Consider the following 20,404-nt stretch of genomic DNA (forward strand, 5'->3'; position numbering starts at 1 on the left):
AATTCAGAATTTCAATTATTTTGAACCGAATCATCTTTTTCAAAATGGTTTTTTAAAAAAAATTGTCAGAGGCAGACACAGCCCCAAAGTATAAATGACTTTGGCCCCAACCATATTGGCTAAATGCCAAGTTTGGATGGGAATCAAATGTAGTCCACAAAATCAATATGAAAATATTTACAGTCTGCAATATTTTCAGCAGAACGGACAAATATATAATAAAAATTTTTTTGTTTTATAACAAGAACCGCATCAAAAGGCAGACATTTCGATGTGAAATCTTGAACCGAACCAACTACTCTTTCTGGCTTTACATCTGTGGAACCCCAAGTTCATAAGCTGAATACCAGGAAGAGGCATTGATGTGAACCGTGAACCGAACCAGCAACTATTTTTCGATTTGTAGCCCTGTCTCGAACCCAAAACTGGCCTGAGATGAGGCATTAATGTGAACCGTGAACCGAACCGGCCATTAAATAAATACGCATTTGGCGTTGGTTTACTTCATGTAAACTTAATTTTATTTCTTTACTTTTATGCGCGCGTGTATGTGTGTGTGTGTGTGTCTGCTTGTGAGTATTTGTTGTTATTCTTTCATTTGCTTTTTATGGAAATCGTTGTTGTTTTTATAAATAATTCACGATTCATTTACAAAAAGCATTAGAGCTTTGAAGTTATTTGAATTCTAAACTCTTAAATGCGGCTATATGTACATTATTACGTACTATATCCACAGATTTTTTGTTACGATTAAAGAGCAGTGACTTCTTCCGGCGGACTGGGTAGAGATTTAGCGTATTCAGAACGATTCAGAATGAACTTGAAGCAATAACAACTTATGCGTAAGTAGTTCAAGGCTTAAGCGTGCCTCTATATAAGTGTTTAAGTTAATCCTTTCTCATAAAAAGAAAGGAGTTAGTTAAGTGTGTGCATTAAGAAATGGCATCGATTCCATAGCGTATTCTTTGATTGCTTTTTTTTTGTTTTTTTGTTTTTTTTTTGTTTTTGTCATTTAGTTATTAGTTTAGCTGAAAGGCGAGCAGGTTAGCTAATATATCGTAAAATATAATAGAAAATAATCTCCGAATAGTTTAAAGCATAGCAATCTGGCCAAATGTCTTAACAGTTAGCTACAGTCTTTCTTAATTTATATAATATACATAACATTGTATATTCATATATAAACATTATCTATATATATGTATATATATATATATACTATATATAGTATTTATACAATCAATTAGAATAGTTCTCAGTTGTGTGCTAGTTTCGAAATCTCATTTGGTTTATATTGTATGCATTCAACTGAACGTGTCTCTATAAGTAATATCATAACAATTTCATTGTTTTTAGGCTGTTTTTTATTTATTTATTTATTTTTTATTTTTTTTTTTTAATTTTTGTGGAAGCAGTTTTGAATTATTTGTATTTCAGCTACTTTAACTAGACAGCTTATATGTATATAATACATGTTTATACACACGTTTTAGTTTCCTGTTGCCCCAAAATCAAACTAAAGCACAAGGCATTTTGAAAATATGTTAAAAAACTTGTTTCTAACAATCATTAATGTTTCAATCATAGCGTTCATACAGGACTTCTTATACACTAATGTACACTGTACATATGTATAGGTATCTTTTTGGTGCGCGCTACAGTGCAAAATATTTGCTCAATTATAAAATTCATTCACAGTTGTTTAGTTTTTATTTATTTGCATTGATTTTTGATTATCTGACTTGAGGAAATCATAGTTATATTAACGGATCTGGAGACTGCATTCAATTAATTCATTTAGTTGTTCATCCGTGTTATCAGCTATTCAAAACTCTTAAAAGTTTTCTAAATTCTTTCTGGTTATTTTGAAAAAAAAAAATATTCAAAATAATTATTTTCAGCAAATATGTGATGCACGTATGCTTTGTTTTAATTAACAATAATTCGCTACTTAACTAAAATACACAAGAGTTTGTTTGTGGTTTCTTTTTTTTTGTGCATGAGTTTTCCATTTGATTTTGCTATTTACGAGTATTAATAAATCTTTATAATGTCCTTCAATTGAATTTGTATCACAGCAATATATTTGTTATTTTATTATGTAAAATACACATGATTATAAGAAATGTGTCTGTGCGTGTCTCCGTGTGTGTGTGTGTGTGTGTATCCGATGTTCATGTGTGTGTTTGACAAAAATATGAGCACAAAATGTTGAACATTTCTCTAAACTTATTTCAAAAATTCAAATTGTTAACATCTTTAATCACGATAAGCTACAAAGTAAGCGCTAGTCTGTTATGGAAAATCTCGAAAGAATTTGGAAAAATTGGAACACAGCAATAATTGTTAGGCTCTCAGTACTTCATGAAGCTTACACTTTAGCAGAACGCTTTAACAGTTCACAAAAGAAAGTGTAAATAGCAATTACATAGATAGTAAATAGATTGGAATGCGTTTGTCTTAAAGCGCTCTTGAAGCGAATAGCGTTTATTTTATAAAAATTGGTGTCTTCGTGTCGAATGGCAAATGAAACCGAAGGAAATGATTTGCCTATTGCACAAACATAATAAGCTCTACAGAGTATTGTACAAACGTATGCATGTATATTTGGTTAAACCGTAGCCACAATTCAACAACCTAAATAGATCTGTATAGGCGTAGCCATAAAATTGCACTTTGTACTTTCAAATACGTTTGATGGTGGGACCTGTAAAGAATACCGAAACTTTGCGCTTGAACTTTTCCATTGTCGGCTCCAGATCCTCCTCCTCCTCGTAATCATCATCGTCGTCATCGTCTTCATCATCAACAACATTATGGGTATATTGCTGTCCCGTGTGGCCAAAAAGAATGTGGCGCGTAAACGGCTGCACGTTCTTAGCTCCGTCGGATTCACTGAAACCGGGATTAAGTATTATATTCGGTATAAGCTCAATGCTGTCCCAACCATCTTGGAGATCTACACAGGCCGCATAGCATGACATACAGTTGGGATAGATATCAGATCAGAAAGAAACAGAGTAAGAGTGAATAGGAAAAGGATAGATAGATAGATAGATAGATAGAGAGATATAGAAATTTGGGAAGGGAATTCAGATAAATAGAGAGAGAGTAGAACGAAAAAACAGCATTAGGCATCATTTGATAACAATTACATTACCTCTGGTATTGATTATATTTTAATTGTGTTTTTTGTTTGTTTTTCTTTAAAAATATATTTAATTATGTGTGTGTGTGTGTGTGCGTGTGTGTATGTATTGAAAAGCGAGCAACGCGGCGTATGCGTAATTTGTATACTTGTATATTGTGTCTATATTCAAATCAAGGCTTAAATCTGAGTGAGTATCTCAGTGTGTGTGTGTGTGTGTGTGTGTGTGCGTGTGTGCAATTTTAAACACATACATAACATATGTATCTAACAATAAGCACATAACTCAAAACAATACAAGACTATAGAATATTCGGATAAATGTATTTGTCTTTCTTCATAAGGATTGAAACATTTAATTTGCGTGCCATAACAAAAGCACATAAAATGGAATTAAATTACTACTTATGTAAATATATATGAATATATATGTACTATATAATTGATTACATTCAGTTTACAACATCAATAAACGCTATGTTTAGCTAACATTTGATTATCGGTTACACATTTAAATTCATTTGAAATTCAACAACAAAACACGACAACAACAAAGCAGAAAAGCATAAATCATATAATGTCACCTTCATCTTATCACACCCCAGTTTCCTAAGTATATTACAATATTGATTATTTTCATATATTTTTCATTTCATTTGTTCGTTTACTTTTGGTCACGATTTAAAGTTTTTATATATATTTTAATCATATATTTTCTCATTGATTTTTTCTGCACTTGCTTTAAAATCCTATGCTAAAAGTCGTTTAGTGCACAATACTCTAGAGTTCTACTTAGAATTACTTAGTGCGCATTAAGAGTGTGTATAAGCTATCACAGATGTGCCTAAAAGTTTGGTCGCTTTAATATTGAGGTTCTTGCTAAGAGACGGCATTAGATTAATCTTCATCCACATTGGAAAACAGTTTTTGGAAGTATACATAAGTATATATCATATTTTTTATCCTATGTTATAGATTATCTAATAACAAAGCACGAATCTAAATACAATTCGTTGGAAAAGTTAAATTTTTATTTTATTTTTCTTCTAGCGAAACTATAAAAGCTGATAAAAGAGTTCAATTGGAATTTGATTATTAACCTCTTGTCAACTGCTAAAATCGCTTTATATTTAACATTTAGTTTCTCTATTGCAATGCGATTTTAACATCTGCCTGTGAAATATTTAACAGCTAACTTAGACAGTTGTGAATTAAATATGAAGCTAAGTTTAACTCAAAAGCCGCGCATAAGCAAAACATATTCAAATTTTTTTATAGTTCGCTATATACCCTAAATTATATACTTTTGATATATATATGTATTCAGCTACCCTACAATATATGTATGTTTGTAAGAATAGTAGGCAAAATAGAAATCTTTGATTATCAATCATGTCCATTCGCTTTTTATGTACACACATTTTATTCGAATGGACAAATATTTTGTTAAGTGATCAAGTGCTTTGCATTAAATGATATTTTATATAAGTAGCTGCTAAGTTTATGAAAAACATCTGTCACTTGGCATGGCTTTAATTGAGTAGTGTTCTTCTTTTCATTAATGCATATATATATGGTATATATATTGTTTTTTGAATAAACATCAATCGAACCACACACTAAAAAGGCGAACACATTATCTACATTTAAACACCAACAACGACAATAACAGTATGCATATCTTATTAAGAAAGTAAAAGAAAAATGATAATAATAAAAAACAGCGGGCAAACAAAACAAATATGCATTAACGAAAAAAGTCCCAAAATGGACCCCACGCGCTATATGCATATAACATTTTTCTGAATTTTTATACAATTTGATAGATTTACACATTGAACTGGACTGTGCTGTACAGTGTATGGGGCCCATTAAAAAGCATTCGATATTTATTAATCTCGAACATTTACAACACTGGCAATCAATGACAATGACAAGCATCATGTGCGTTGCAACAAGTTGCATTCGAATCGGCAGTTGCAGTTGCAGTTGCAGTTGCATTTCGTTTCTTGGCTAAATTACTAGCAACAATAACAAGAACATTATCTAATATCCAAATCATAATTCCTTCAAATAAGTATGTACGTATGCATGTATGTAATTATGTATGTACATAGTATGTGAACAATAAATGTGTTTAATTGTTTGCTGTTCGTAATTATGATTTGGAATTTGTTATTGTTATTGTTGTTGGTGAATTTTCTGTACCCATTTGCGTTGATTGATAGCACTCCTTAGAGAGCACAATACAGAGTCCAATGGCTAATATCACAAGTGTTCCCAGCACTATACTGACGGCGACTATCCAAATGCGTGGATCAAAATTATCTAAGTCGGGTTTTATAAGGCGTATGAGATCTGGACGGTCGTCGAGCATTTTGTAGATAGATAAGAAAAAGAGAGATGACAACAAAATTACCAGATACATGGATACTTAACCAATAAGAAATCATATATGTTGTTCTATGTTGTAATAATACGACAAGTTAAGTTACACAAAGCTAAGGTCACGCCATGCAGGATATGCCTCTCACTGTGCATATGATGGCAACCCTGCGCTGCGTACAGTTGACAATAAATATACATACATATATTATATATCAAGATCAATTTCTACACATAGATGGTACGATAGATGTGGCTTAGATACGACAGCAAGAAAACTATCGAATGTTTTACCTAGCTATAGCTATGATAATCAGATTTAACACTAGTCCCGGCCCAATCGGGAATTGGGAATTGTGACTGGCATGATTTATAATTGTCTGCTTACCCTCCTCCTTGGTCTCTGGCAATGTTGTCACATTGGTGGTGACCACCTCACCGCTGCCCAGCTCATTGTTGGCCCATATACGAAACTCGTATGTGGTGTTGGGCGCCAGGCGATAGACCTCCATTTGACGCTGCGCCTCGGAAGTGATTATGTAGCGGAAATGATTCTTGTGAAATTTTCCCCCCCCAATTTGTTTTTATACAGAGATTGGGGGATGGGCGAATGCGCCCCCTACTCACCACATTGGGCGCTATATTAATGGGATCCATGCGACTCCATTCGTGCTCATAGCTGGCATTCGCCGGCGGCGTGCGGTACGAGACATTGCGATATTCGGCCGTAAAGCTGCGCACAGGATAGCCACCGGATTGAGTCTTATTGAAGCGCCATATCAGAAAGCCCAGTATGGTGGAGGCCTTGAAATAAAGCTGTGACACCGGGCCAGGTGTAGTGCGCACCGTCAGCTTGATACGTTGATAAGCCTGATACGCTTGCTCCACCACCTCCACCTCCTCTGCATTCGGCTCTTGCTCTCCCCGTTCCACTGCCAGCGTTTGCTGCTGCTGCTGTTGCGATGAGGTAGTTGCTGCTGTCGCTGGCATTGCTGTTGCTGTTGTGGATGTTGCTCTCGTTGTTGTCACTGGCAGCGTCGCAAAGCAGACATAGATGCCGCCATCCGAGGTACTCACATTACGCAACACCAATATACGACCCGTCTACGAAATGAAGGTGTTCGTCAAAACCAATTACCAAATTTTAATTGTTCTATAAGCTGCATAATCTCATTTCTACAGCGAAAGCAAAAAATTCAACTATTGTACAACAAGACGTAGCCACCTGTAGTCTGACTGTGGCTCTTAAATTGCAAAGCAAATCGATTTTCACGTCCCCTTATCTGAAACGGGCGTACTCGTATGCATACTAAGTTTCAAATCCTTAACTGCAAGACATAACACACGGATGTACAGCAAGTCGAAAATTAAACAAAACCCACATAAAGCGCTTTTTACCTTATATTAATTATGTTTATATTATTTATAAAACGAACACGAAAATATAGGGCTTCGGCTAAATATATTCATCCGCGCAGCAATAGTCGGATCTTGTGCAAGGCTCTGGTCTAACTGCAACTCGCGGTAATTTAACCTTACCTAACCCAACATAACATAACCTAACATAACATAACCCAACATAATATAACCTAACATAATCTAACATAACATAACAGAACACAGCCTTACCTAGCTCAACATTACTTAACCCAAAATAACCCAACATAATATAACCTAACATCACCTAACAGAACATAACATACAATGCATCGTACACATAAAACATTAATATATAAATTTGAATCCATTAAATTTTTGAATATAATCGTCTTGATAAACTCACCTGTATTATTGTGCTATTGCTGCCGTGTTCCTTGACCCACATAATATTGCCTTGGGCTATGCAGGGTATGCTAACATTTCCACCTTTGTCTGTCGCATATTCGTTGTACTTGATGGTGATACTAAGCACCGTTAGCACTGCAAAATAATGAATAGACAGATTGAAAAGAAAAGGAGGTTAAATATGGCGCATTAATGATATTTATAGGAAAATTACAAATAGCAAATTATTATCTCTATATATTAAACTGTTTGCCCTGACTGATTGACTGATTAACTCAAGTAATTAAGTGCATACCAATTCCACTCGCAAGTGTGGAAAATAGGTGGAAAAAGTTTATATACAATATGTTTGTTTAACCCCATGTCAAAGCTCGAAATTATTTTTTAAATCTGGCAAAAAAGGTATTTAAAACGTGTTTCTTCGCAGTAACTGGCGGGAAATTGATCTGTGTAAAAATGGCTTTTAAACAAATAAGAGAATAAGTAAGAGGTTTTAGTCGGGAGATGCCGACTAGGGGATACCCTGAACCCTCCACGAACGGACGGACAGACAGACGGACGGACATGGCTAGATCGACTCGGCTATTGATGCTGATCAAGAATATATATACTTTGTGGGGTCGGAGATGCTTCCTTCTGCCTGTTACATACATTTGGATACTATAAACCCTATATACCCTTATACCCATAAATAAAAGTATAAAGATTATTGGTACTTGAAAACATTTTGAGGATAATATTTTCGTTGGGTTTTACTATAAGATATTACAAAGTCGAGCTGCTATCGAGAGGGCGAATGCACTCCATCGGCTCCATCGGCATGCGCAATCAGAAGCCACTATGATTAATTAGCCAGATATAGCAATTTATATAAATATATAACATATATATATATATTTATAAGCAGGTGTTAACACTGCACCGACAGAGTTCAGTTAAGTGAATCATGGCCAGCCACACGGAACTCTTTCTGGCCGTCTACTTTCGGCTTTTGGCGCTCACGTGCAGCTCACGGAAGCGGACGGTCCAGCGGGTGCTGAGCGGCTATCTAGCGCTAATCCTGGGCGATATGGTAATACAGTTTTGGCATTACTTCGGCAACGGCTGGCAGATGACCAACCTGCAGCAGCCGCAGCGGCAACAGTTCAACGCCTATGCAAAGATCATTGATGCCATGAGTGTGGCCCATCTGCTGGCCCATATGCTGATGGTGCTGCAGGCGCTTGTGTTGCGGAATCGGGAGCGCAGGCTGTTGGCCCAGCTGCCGACAATGGGACCCCCGTCCACATTGATCAACGTGCGCCTCCATGCGACGCTGGAGTGCGCCCTAATCGGCTGCGCTTTCACAATGGGCACCTACCAGTCGCTGCAAAGCTATCAGCTGATGCCCAACTTGCGCTACTTCTACACCTCGCAGGCTGTTCGGGCGCGTTATCTGCAGATGGCACTGCTTGTTGTCCGGCTGGATGAGCAGCTGCTGGCACTGGAGCAACAGCTGGTGAGGGGACGACGCTCCAGTGTGGAGCTGCGTGCCAGCTATGCGCATATTGTGCGCCTGGCGCGCCAGCTCTCCCGCCTCTATGGGCTATCCGTGCTGATAATGAACGTGCTTTGCATTGGCGACTTTATTGTGGTGTGCTATGCCTATATTATACTCTGGCAGCTGACCAACATGAATATTAGCTGGCTGCTGCTCTGGGAGACCATATACGTGGTGCTGCCCACGCTGATCAAGATCTGTACGCTGTGCGCCGTCTGCGAGAAGTGTGCCAAGCGCGTAAGTTTCCCTTCTAGCCATAATATATATTAGTCCATTAGCAACCAATATAAACCTCAACTGTTCTGCCCGCAGTCGCAGCAGCTTCTGGTCGTGATCAGCAGCACTTGGCGCCAGGAGCCGGGAACGAGACCCGGACTCACACGCATACAAGCCGATGAATTCTCTCTACAGATAATGCAGAATTCCGTGCAGTTCGATATCTGCGGCATGTACCATCTATGTCTGAAGACCTTGGCCGGGGTAGGCTGCACTTAAGCCTTGGCTGTCTGTTCACTAGAGTTCACTGTACTTCACTGCTTGCAGATGTTTTTCTTCATACTCAACACGCTGGTCACTTTCCTTCAGTTCGTGCAGCTCACCAAGCAGCAGAGCAGCTGATATGGATTCGGAGATGCTGGAACCCAATTTGGTTTACTTCAGTTGCCACTTTAGACGGGATTTTCGATTTTTCCTTAGAAGTATTTGCAGACAACTAATACCCCTAATGTTTACGTTAACGTAAAGCTTTATTAAAGTCAAGGCTGGGAAGCCAACGAATGTAAAACATGATTCGGTTTAAGCCTCAAAACAATGCCTCGCCTTAAGGTTCGAGTAAAGCTCGTCTTATATATATGTATGTAAGGCCAGGTTTTGGTCATTTGTTCATATTTAGGGGACTAATATAAGTATATACATATATCTATAGCCAAAATATTTGTTATATATACACATTTGTATATTACATTACGCCAACTGTGCAAATATCTGCAGTCTTAATTTAAAACAAATAATTAAATAAAAGCAATTAGCGAACAAAAATTACTAGAAACAATAATGTTTTGTAGCTTAGGATTTCAATTCTCTTGCGATTTCAAATACACAACAAGTGCAAATAAAAACATGCAATTTGTATGACAGCTGTCGAAATTTATATTGATTGAAAACAAAAGAAGAATTAAAATAAATAAACTCGCATATTCATTTACAAAATTGCAGAGCGCGGATACATATGGGCAGCCGCCCAAGGCTCGCCGAAATTGTCAACTGGATAAAACATTTCGAGCGATTACAAAAAAATGTTGCCTGCTGCGGCACTTTGTCAATTGTGACATAATGTCATTTTATACGTTGAATAGCCCCAATCGATTAACAAAAAAAAAAAAAAAAACATGGTCAAAATGGCATTCCCAACGGACAGCAGTAACAAAAAGATTGTAGAGCTTTATCTGACGAACGGATGGATACTGAAAAAAGCGGATTGTTTTTTTTTAACTCTTCTAGGTTGAACACAAGAATCCATCACATTTTATTTAATTATACTTTATCAAGTTACATTTAAAGCCCATTTATTTTTAAGCAAGCTGCACAGCAAGCCGGCTCGAACCCAATTTAACGGCTCGAACCCTAAGCAAAAATAGCTGAGAGACGAACCGAAGACCGAACTAAACAGAATGACGTTAAGGAACTTGTAAGACATACGCAGGCCCATATGGCAAATTCTAACATATTTGATAGTTGTCAATTTATAGGGATAGGGATCACATTTTTGTCCATATCTTGATTAAGAAAATACGTACGGCTTGCCATATTTTCAGGATAACGGGCAGTTGTTTCATTCAAATGCTGTAAGTATATGTATGTGAAACTGAGGTTTGAACCAACGCCTTGGCTCGAGGCCGTGCGAAACCAGCTTTAAACGCACCCAACGGCAGAAATGTTAGGCTTATAGCCCTGACTTAAATTGAAAACTATAAAATTAAGTGCAACGATTTTGGTAATCTAAACTACCTACAGCAGATTTTATTCTGTAGTTAAATCTGTTACGGTCGCCAGTTTGTAAAGCTTAAAATCGAAATGCAAAACACGAGCTACGCATAATTTTGCCAACCACAATTGTCACAGTCAGTGCCCATCATTTCGAGTACATTTCAGTCACGTTTCCCGGTCTCTGTCTCTGGCCATTGAAAACAATTGACAAATGCCAGGCTACGCCCTAGGTGTATGTGTGTATGTGGTTTTATAAGCCCACACAGTAAAGGGACTGTGGCAAAAGGACATATCAGCATGTATCCCTTAACTAAGGTCTGTGCTGACTAAATAGACTGAACTCGTAGCCAATTTGATGCTTATTAAAATAAACCCAAAATAGAAAAAATGCTGCACTCAGCAAAATAATCGACATTAAACATAGCAGAAATTATCGCAGGAAATAGCAGAGAGAAATGAAAAAAGAGGTTCTTGTTGTTTTCTTTAATTCTTTGAGTGTATGTAGAATCTGTGGCGCAAATTTAGCTGCTGTGATTGATGTGGCTTATGATTGAAAGTTCGTTCAATTAATCAGTCAGTCGCTCAGTCAGTCGCTCAATCAAGTTGTGCCTGGCAAACATAATGTTGATAAAGCAGCGCACAGACAACGAACAGATACAAGTTTGCCCTGCATAGTAATAACAACTTTTGAATGTTTGATATGCATTCATCCAAAGAGGGGCAACACACATAACGAACACACACACAGATGCGCACACCGAGACACCCACACACACACACACACACACGCCGAAATGAAACTTGTAGCAAGCTGGGTCCGAGTTGGGGTTTCAGGCATAGCGCCAGATAAGGGCAACTCCTGCTCCGCTGCAGTGGGTTAAGGCAAAAAGGCTGACACACCCATTACCACTCACACACACACACACACACATACCATTATGTAATGTATTGTAATGCGCTGCTTAAAAGTATGCAATGGAAACTTTATATCGGCCCGCTGCTGACGTCACTTAATTGATTTCAACGGGTTGAGTCAGAACTTTGTAGAAATCGAACTAAGGTCAACTCGGTCTATTTAAACCCAAAGCCAATGAGTGGAATATCTGGCTAACCTATAGATGATTTCATTTGCTATACTAATTCGATATGTTAACGTATGTTGATTTGCCCAAAAAAGTGGGAGATAAAATGGTTGTGTTGCGTTCCTTTAAACGTACGTATAAAAATAAAACATATAAGAATAAAAAGTAATAAAAGAAAACTATAAATTAAGATCTGCTGGTATTATCAGCATTTTATAAAAATAATATATAATTGAACTTTATCATAATTAATATTTTTATTTATTTTCTTATAATTAATTTTATTGTAAACAGAGACATTTTGTTGCCAAAACTAGCTATAAAATAGCCAAATGTCAGCACTATTCACATGCAAGGCTGAGCTTAAAGAAGCAAAGTAGGAACAACATATATTCAAGCATTTAATCATGAACCAAAACAAGCCAAAGTCAAAAAGTTAACTGTGAAGTGTTCTGCTCTCAGCATACCCTGTGCGAACATTGAACAAGGGGGATCCACGTTAGAAGCACAGATTTAGTATAAAGATGTGCTATTGTCTCAACCAAAGACCAGAGTTGCCACTGCTATTCAAAATTTGGATAGTTTGAAACTATAACCGAATTATAATTATGATAAAAGTTTATCCGTCAGTTAATACTATTATGAAAGTTTTTCTCTCTTTGGCAAAGTAAAGGGTATTTTGTGGGTCGGCTGAGCGAAGGCTTTTGTGCGTTCTGCTCATAACGTGAAAGCGCAATCGAAACGTTTTCTTTTTGCTTTTTTGTAATAATTTTGTTTTTTTTTTTTTTCATTTGGCTTTCCTTTGAATTCAATGAAAACTTCGGCACGGTCACGTCCCGGTCGTTTCAATGTTATTCCACGGCTCTTGGGCACGGAGTCCAGTTGCATTTGTTGGCCACAATGTTGTTAACCAATTGACAAAACATTTGGGTTGTTTGGCTTTCCGCTTGGACTCTTCTCAATTGCATTCGTTGTTTCTTTGCATTTTGCATTTAGAGCGCCCGAGAGTGTCCCGGTCGAGTGGGGACCACAAGATACCCTGTATACAAGTAGAAACTCGTCTTCAAGGGAATTCAAAGAGTCTCAAATGTGAAAATATTAAATAATTTTTTTGTGATGTTGAAAGAAAGTAGAAAATTGACTCGAACCAAGACCGGACCTTCACAGCCACGACATATACCCCTTTCGCCCATTCGCACCAGTGCAGGGTATAAAAGTGTGCAGCAAAGTTTTCGATAGCAGCGTAAAATAAAAATAAAACATTATTATATTAAAGGCGCACAAGAATTTGTAATTTTTATAAAGATTTGGTACTCAAATTGTTCAGCACAAAATGTTTTCTTTTTATCGTAATTGCTCCCAAAATAAACGCAAGGCAAACGAAATCGTAAACGAACTTAGAATTGTTTTCGATTTAAGCTATTTGTTGACCCGCTTGTCCAAAGGGCATTTGCAAAAGTAACTGACTTGATGCCAGAAATGCACCAAGTTGAAAACATTGAGGCAATTTGGCAGATGCCCGGCACTGATTTTGTTGTTGCCCACAACAATGCCAACTCGGTAACAGAAGCAAGAATAACAATAGCAATAAAAACACAGCTGCCAGGCACTTTCTCCCTCTCTCTCTCTCTCTCTCTCTCTCTCTCTCTCTCTCTCTCTGTGGGCCCCGTCAACAAAGCAGTGAAGCAGCAAAATGGCAGAATTAATTAAAATTCATAATTAGTTGCAGTTGCACAGTCGCCGGCGGCAACGAGGTCACGACAATAGCTAATCCGACACCGCCGCGGCACGCTGTCAGGATGCCAAATCACCAGACGGGGAACAGCTGCAGCAGTTACGAAGGTTAGAGAAACGGCGAGGCTCCATTCCTCGTTAGCGACTGTGGACAAACATCAATTCTCATTTAACGCTTAATTTTGTTGGCGCCGCAAGTTAACTTAACAAATGTTCCTCGGCCTGGTGCACGGGGCGTATGCGTAATGTTATTGTGAGGTTGCCCGAGGCGTATGCGTAATGTTACTGTGTCATTAATATTGAAATGTTTTATAGGGTCAAGAGATAGAGATAGAGATAGAGATAGAGATAGAGATAGAGATAGAGATAGAGATAGAGATAGAGATAGAGATAGAGATAGAGATAGAGAGAGAGATAGAGATAGAGATAGAGATAGAGATAGAGGATAGAGATAGAGATAGAGATAGAGATAGAGATAGAGATAGAGATAGAGATAGAGATAGAGATAGAGATAGAGATAGAGATAGAGATAGAGATAGAGATAGAGATAGAGATAGAGATAGAGATAGAGATAGAGATAGAGATAGAGATAGAGATAGAGATAGAGATAGAGATAGAGATAGAGATATAGATAGAGATAGAGATAGAGATAGAGATAGAGATAGAGATAGAGATAGAGATAGAGATAGAGATAGAGATAGAGATAGAGATAGAGATAGAGATAGAGATAGAGATAGAGATAGAGATAGAGATAGAGATAGAGATAGAGATAGAGATAGAGATAGAGATAGATAGAGATAGAGATAGAGATAGAGATAGAGATAGAGAGAGAGAGAGAGAGAGAGAGAGAACATTTGAAACTTGATCTGCGAATGGATTTCTTGCCCTTGACTAGCAAATTCCGAAGATTCCTGCTTCTGTCTGTTACATACATAGGCACAAGCTTGCAATGCCCCTTTTACTTGCTTTCAATGGGTATAGCCCATAAAAACAGCAGCTAAAAATACACCCATAAGACGATGAAGTCTTAACCTTGTGCCCACTCAATGCCATTGAATAGAAAATCAATGCAATATCATGAGCCCATTGGCATGTGTGTCGTCATTTGTGTGTGTGTGTGTGTGTGTGTGTTTATGTGTTTATGTAAAGAAAAAAAGTGCTTGATATATGACACCTAACCTTTTGCGTTTGGCATTGAAATTTGGCTCCAGTGGCTGGCACAAAAATAGCCGGGCCCAAATTGTTGCCTGTTCTTGTATTGTTGTTGGGCGGGTTAAGAGCTAATTGCACTTTGTTTTGTTGCATGCCCCCTTCAAATGGCGGCCATGTGTGGCTGGGGATGGCATAAGAACACGTCAACAAACAAGTCAACAGTGCCCCACTGCCAAGCCACAAAACCCATTGGCAGCTAACCAAACAGAGGCAACATTCACGAGGCTTGCAACCACAGCAACCACCCAACTGAGCAGGCAGGCACTCAAACACACAATGTCTTTCTAACAGCTGGATTCGCTCAAATGCCCAATCTGTGTGCTGGGGCAACTGCCTCTGGCTCTGACAGTTTGCTCTCTTATATGCTGCATGCTGCATGCTGCATGCAATTGTTGCTTCTGGCCAGACAATGGCCAAGTTCATGCATAAATATGAATCGGATGTGCCAACAAATAACATGTAACACGCGCGGCACAGGATGCCGGATATCTGCCATCATAGCATAAATGTGTGGCACAGATCCAAAGAACTGATTTGATCACATAAAGAATCGCGAATTGTCTGCTTTCAAGAAATTGAACTACTTAGTCTGCAACCATGTCTATCAAAGTGAAAGTACTTCAACTTTTTGTTCTACACCCATCTCTTAACAAAACATTACTTTAAGGCTCTGACAAACAGTTATATTACACTTGAAACACATAAAATCCTCAAGGATTATAAGCTTTTCTAAGCTTAAATTAAGTGAATTTTTCAAAAATGTGCAATAATACACTAAATTACAAAAGCGTATATTTGAATTGAACCTTTTTTTGTCCAATGAAAATATGAATGTAAAATGTATAATGATGCTCTATTTTTAATCTTTCTCAATTGTCCTAGCAAAGGAGAATTACATTCTGGATTTCAAATACTAAAATAAGATTATGAGGAAGCAAAAGACAAGAATGGGTTTGAACCAACTCCCTTTTCTTTAAAGTTTCCATTAAGTTGCTGATATTAACTTGTTTTTTACCCAATCAAATCGGCTTTAGGATAAAAATTTAATATTGACATATCAGAAAACCTTTTCAATTCAAAGCCCTTTTGCAGTTAGTTAGTTATTAGCCTTTATTGATAGAATCTACAAAAATAAAGCTTGCAATTAAAAGGCAGACTTAAATAGACTCTGAACTAGTATTGAGCCGTCCAATCGCGTTTAAACTTGGCAAAACTCAATATCGTTTGGATTTTTGTTGCACTTGCGTTTACTTTCACTATCTTCCATTCATTAGCTGTCATTGGACTTAAACATGGGCTGTGGCCAGGTCGTGTGCACACTAATTAAGGATGCGGCAGAAGCTGCCAAAATTCCAAGACAAACAAAACATTGAAAATGCTGGCGAAATTGAATGGGAGCGCACTCATCCTGTTCGCGTTGCCGCGATTCTTCATTTATTCATTCTTGGCTGGGCAAGGAACTTTTTAATTAAAAGTAAACGCTGCGGCCATTAGCTGACCGCGAACAGGACTAAAGCGATAAAAAAAAAAGTAAAAGACATGGAGAGAATAAGTTGTGCCACGTTTGGGGCAGCAATTGCAGAAGATTTGTGGGACGTCAGCAGTCATGCTGTCGTGCTGCCACGCCCCAACGCCCAGTTGCTGGGGCACGCGATTGTTGAGTGAATGCAGGGCCAACAGCTACGCCAACAAGAAGGACCAAAGGGCCAAAGGTACAGCAGAACGACTCAAGGATTTATACGCAATTTGCATGCAAATCGAGCTGTAGCTTCTAGTAAAACAAATGGGCTCTGGGCTCGAGGCCGGCCCGGGTCCGGGTCCGGGTCCGGGTCCTCAGCTGGGTAGGATTACGGTGCACAGTTTATTTAGCTGGACTTAGGACTGGTCGACACAGATTTATTGCCCAACAGCAATAACAAAAGCCCGCGCAATGCCATCAAATTGATGCTTATTTAACGGCAAGTTAAATGGGAAAAGAAATAAACTGCGACAATACGCGCATGTTTCAACCGTAGCCTATTAATAAAAGCAAACCTCATGAGTTACTTTCTTAACAGAAGTCGAAGCAACTTAAGGAAAAATCAATATACAACTCACAGTTACTTAATTCGCAGCAAATTGCAATAAAAAGGACAGCAATTCTTTTCAAAATGCTCGACTGAACTATACCCTAAAGTCTAAGAGCCAAGTATGGGTAAGCATATGAGAAGACTAGCAAGCTATTTATCCAACTTGGTCTTCCATCAATTTTAGCCACCGCTCTCTCAATTTCTAGACTAAGTAGACCACAGCTCAAATTATATCTTATCATTATATAGTAAACGATTCGATCGGATTGAAAAATATAATAAATAAACTTATATCAATCTCCAACTCCAACAAAAATAATACCAATATAGAAGGTTCACGATGATATGCAAATTTCTAGATTTTATTTGAATCTTCTAATAAAATCCAATTCACGTTTCCACCTATTTTTCAGCAATTGAAGTGAATTACGCCCAATTCCTCAGAGTCACATTAAGAATTCTTACAACATTTCCTAGAGCTGTGTACAAGGTATTTACCAGTCGAGTATTTGTCAATTTTGGTTTAATTAAGCCCATTTTTTGCGATTATGATAAGTGTTGAATCCCAAAATAAATATGCAGCGGTCAGTTGGTTAAGCACTTCTTCGCAACTTAATTAATGAAAACGCCATTATAATTAATGGCTCACATTTGCAGGCAGGATATTTATAGCCTTTTTTTTCTGTCTCTCTTACTTGCCAAGCTGAACAAGATAAACAACTCCCAAGGCGCATCGGAAATGGACTCTGAGAGTGCTTCAACCGAATCGCAAATTAGGTCAGTTCTACACAGAAAGCCGTGTGTTGAGCGAGCCCTTGGGCTTTTTGGCCAAAACCCAAAGCTGATTATTAATTATGAAAGCCGTTTATATGTAGCTCGGCATAGGCAGCGGCATGTGTTGCCAGGTGCATGGGCAGGGAGCGGTAACTGCTGCTTGCACGGCCTACACGGCGTATGAGCAACAAATGCGACATTTCTATGAAATATTTGATCGATTTGCAAGCATGGGTAAGTTTTTAATACTCTATATTTTGCATTTCCCCTGCAGAGGGCATTATAATGTACTCGAGAAGTGTGTTAAACTATATATATTCCTGATCAGTATCAACAGACAAATGGATATCTGTTCGTCTGTTACCTTGCGATTCTCAAAAAACGTAGGTTAACAACGTCATTTTGTTGCAGACTGTACATATATCGGAATCTGAACAATCGGATCACTGCATTATATAGCTAGCATAGGAACAATAGGTCCAAATATAACTTATTGCTGGAAAGATATTTTGATATTTATTATTTTTACTATTCTACTATCTAATATGGCTACCATAAGAACAATCGGAAGAAAATTAAGTCCTTTTGATTTATCAAGATATCTTCAGCATTTACAATCTTGTCAAGATCGGACCACTATATTAAAAAGATGCCATAGAAATGATCGGTTAAAACTGAAATTCAAGTATGAAAAGCTACTCTTATTTAAAATATCTGAAATATTATTAACAACTAACGAATATATCATATTTTGGCCATAGGAACGATTGGTCGAAAATAAAGTATGATATGATTTTGTATTTCAAGATATCTGAACCAAACTTGAATTCTAACAGCTTCGCTATGCAGCCTCCCTCTACCAAGCATATCAACTCCTATATGTCATATGGAAAGAATCCTTGGAAATCAATGTATTTGGCCTTATATGGTCTGCAAGGGTATTAAATGTTTGGCGTGACCGAAGATAATCGTTCTTTGGGCCGCAGATTATATAAAGCTGCGACAGGCAAGTTGTGCGTATTATTCATGTTATCCTTACCTTGGGTGAAAAATAATAAATTGAACGAAGACAGCGCTAGCACGGAGCTGGATGTGGAAGACATGCTTCCATATTACACTTTACATAAGCGTCCGTGCACGAGCCGCGTTGCCGGCTGAAAATCAGCAATTGGTACTAAACTAAATAGGAAGCGAAAATAACAAAAACAAATACAACAAATGGTAGTTCGGGCCAACAGCGGGGGGGGGGGGGGGGGGGCGGACGGGCCGAGGAGGACGCGCCAAAGGCTGACACACGGCTTGGCACGTCGATAGCTGTTGTTTCAGTTGTTGTTGTTTCTATTGTTGCTGTTGTTGTCGCCTGGCTGTTGGCTCCCTTTGACGTAACTTTCACTTCGCCATTGGGCGAATTCAACATTCAGCACAAGACACACACACACACATACCAAAAAATAAAAAAAAAATTGCTTTGAATCAATTAAACAAATGACAAAACAACCTAAACAAAAAAAAAACAAAAACAAACAAAAACAAACAAACAACAAAACTAGAAGGAGGAAATAAACGTTGTTGTTGCTTTTGGCCTTTCAGTGCGTTCAACTTGTGCTTTACAACGGGACTGACTCTATGGTTGTTGTTGTTGTTGTTGTTGTTATTATTATTATATTTGTTGTTATTGTTTTTATTATTAATGCTGTTTCAGTTGTTGCTATTGCTGTTGCTCGTGTTGTTGTTGTTGGCTGCGCGGCACGGGCGTCCGTTGCTTTCGAGTTACGTTGCTCGACTAAACTGCGCTGGCTGTTTAGCCTCGTGGCCGAGACTCTTTAGCTTCGGCCTGGAGACCCGTCGCCAAAATGCGAATCCGAATGCGAATGCGAATGTGAATGTGGGCGTGTGCATGTTAGCATGTATTGGTGCTTGTGTCCTATGGGCAGCACTCCTCTTTGACACTCACGCGCATGCCGCTAGCCACGCAAAGGACGTGCGCCCCTGTGAGTGTGTGTGCGAGTGTGTGTGTGTGCTGCCTGGGCTTAGTTGCCAAAATATCTGCTGCTGTTGTTGATTTTGTTGTGGCTGTGATAATTCGCAAACATCGCGTGTCTTGATCCATGCCAGAAAATTGTACAGCTCCTTAACATTCAGGCGAACTCGATAATTATTTGTCCCACTTCCTGACGTAATTATTTAGTTTCTAGCCAAGATTCGAAGTTCTTTTCACAAAACACACACACGCGATTGTGCTTCGTCCACAAGTTCTCCACTATGTCATTAGGATTCTCAAAAATAATTTCAGTGTCGAAACGAAGTATGGTAAGTTGATCTGGATCTATGTAAGCCATAAATAAACTGCTTAGAAAACCTAATCTGATTATCGACACATCGATTACGAAGTATTTACTTGAAATTAACTCGACATGCGTGTGCGTTAGCAAAATTAAGTTTCAAATATCTGACTCTAGATGTTTTATTCCCTGAGACGAACAGCCAAGCAGACACAGACAGACATTATTATCACCTTGGCTAGATAGACTCGGTTGACCCAGTATACAATAACTTCCGACTGTTACATATGCAGAGAACAACTACCTTGTCTAATAGGTTTTTTGCATATTCGCGAATGCATCTTAACTGATCTCTAAGAAAGCAAGAGAAAATTCTAAATTATTAATTAATGTAAATAAAGTTGGGT

The 20,404-nt window shown here is 38.1% G+C and overlaps 2 protein-coding genes across 4 annotated transcripts; one reads left to right on the forward strand and one right to left on the reverse strand.

The window, feature by feature from the left end:
• The first annotated feature begins 706 nt into the window (after positions 1–706).
• Gr9a (Gustatory receptor 9a) lies at positions 707–9,812 on the forward strand. Its single transcript, XM_070208491.1, has 4 exons — positions 707–842; positions 8,226–9,095; positions 9,171–9,338; positions 9,402–9,812. The coding sequence occupies exons 2-4, from the start codon at positions 8,265–8,267 to the stop codon at positions 9,474–9,476; spliced, it is 1,074 nt and encodes a 357-aa protein (XP_070064592.1). The 5' UTR covers positions 707–842; positions 8,226–8,264; the 3' UTR covers positions 9,477–9,812.
• LOC6631337 (contactin-2) lies at positions 836–19,512 on the reverse strand. 3 transcript variants are annotated; one of them, XM_015171262.3, is made up of 7 exons: positions 19,339–19,512; positions 18,755–18,894; positions 7,317–7,453; positions 6,161–6,637; positions 5,922–6,051; positions 5,357–5,506; positions 836–2,959 (listed from the first exon to the last, which is right to left on the reverse strand). In XM_015171262.3, the coding sequence occupies exons 2-7, from the start codon at positions 18,816–18,818 to the stop codon at positions 2,685–2,687; spliced, it is 1,233 nt and encodes a 410-aa protein (XP_015026748.1). In that variant the 5' UTR covers positions 18,819–18,894; positions 19,339–19,512; the 3' UTR covers positions 836–2,684. The 3 variants fall into 3 exon arrangements, with proteins under 3 accessions (XP_015026748.1, XP_015026746.1, XP_002055774.2); XM_015171260.3 differs by lacking the exon at positions 19,339–19,512 and having other exon boundaries at positions 836–2,895; positions 18,755–18,960; XM_002055738.4 differs by lacking the exons at positions 5,357–5,506; positions 19,339–19,512 and having other exon boundaries at positions 18,755–18,961.
• Positions 19,513–20,404: the final 892 nt, after the last annotated feature.

Source organism: Drosophila virilis, chromosome X, assembly GCF_030788295.1.
Source record: "Drosophila virilis strain 15010-1051.87 chromosome X, Dvir_AGI_RSII-ME, whole genome shotgun sequence".
NCBI lineage: Eukaryota > Metazoa > Arthropoda > Insecta > Diptera > Drosophilidae > Drosophila > Drosophila virilis.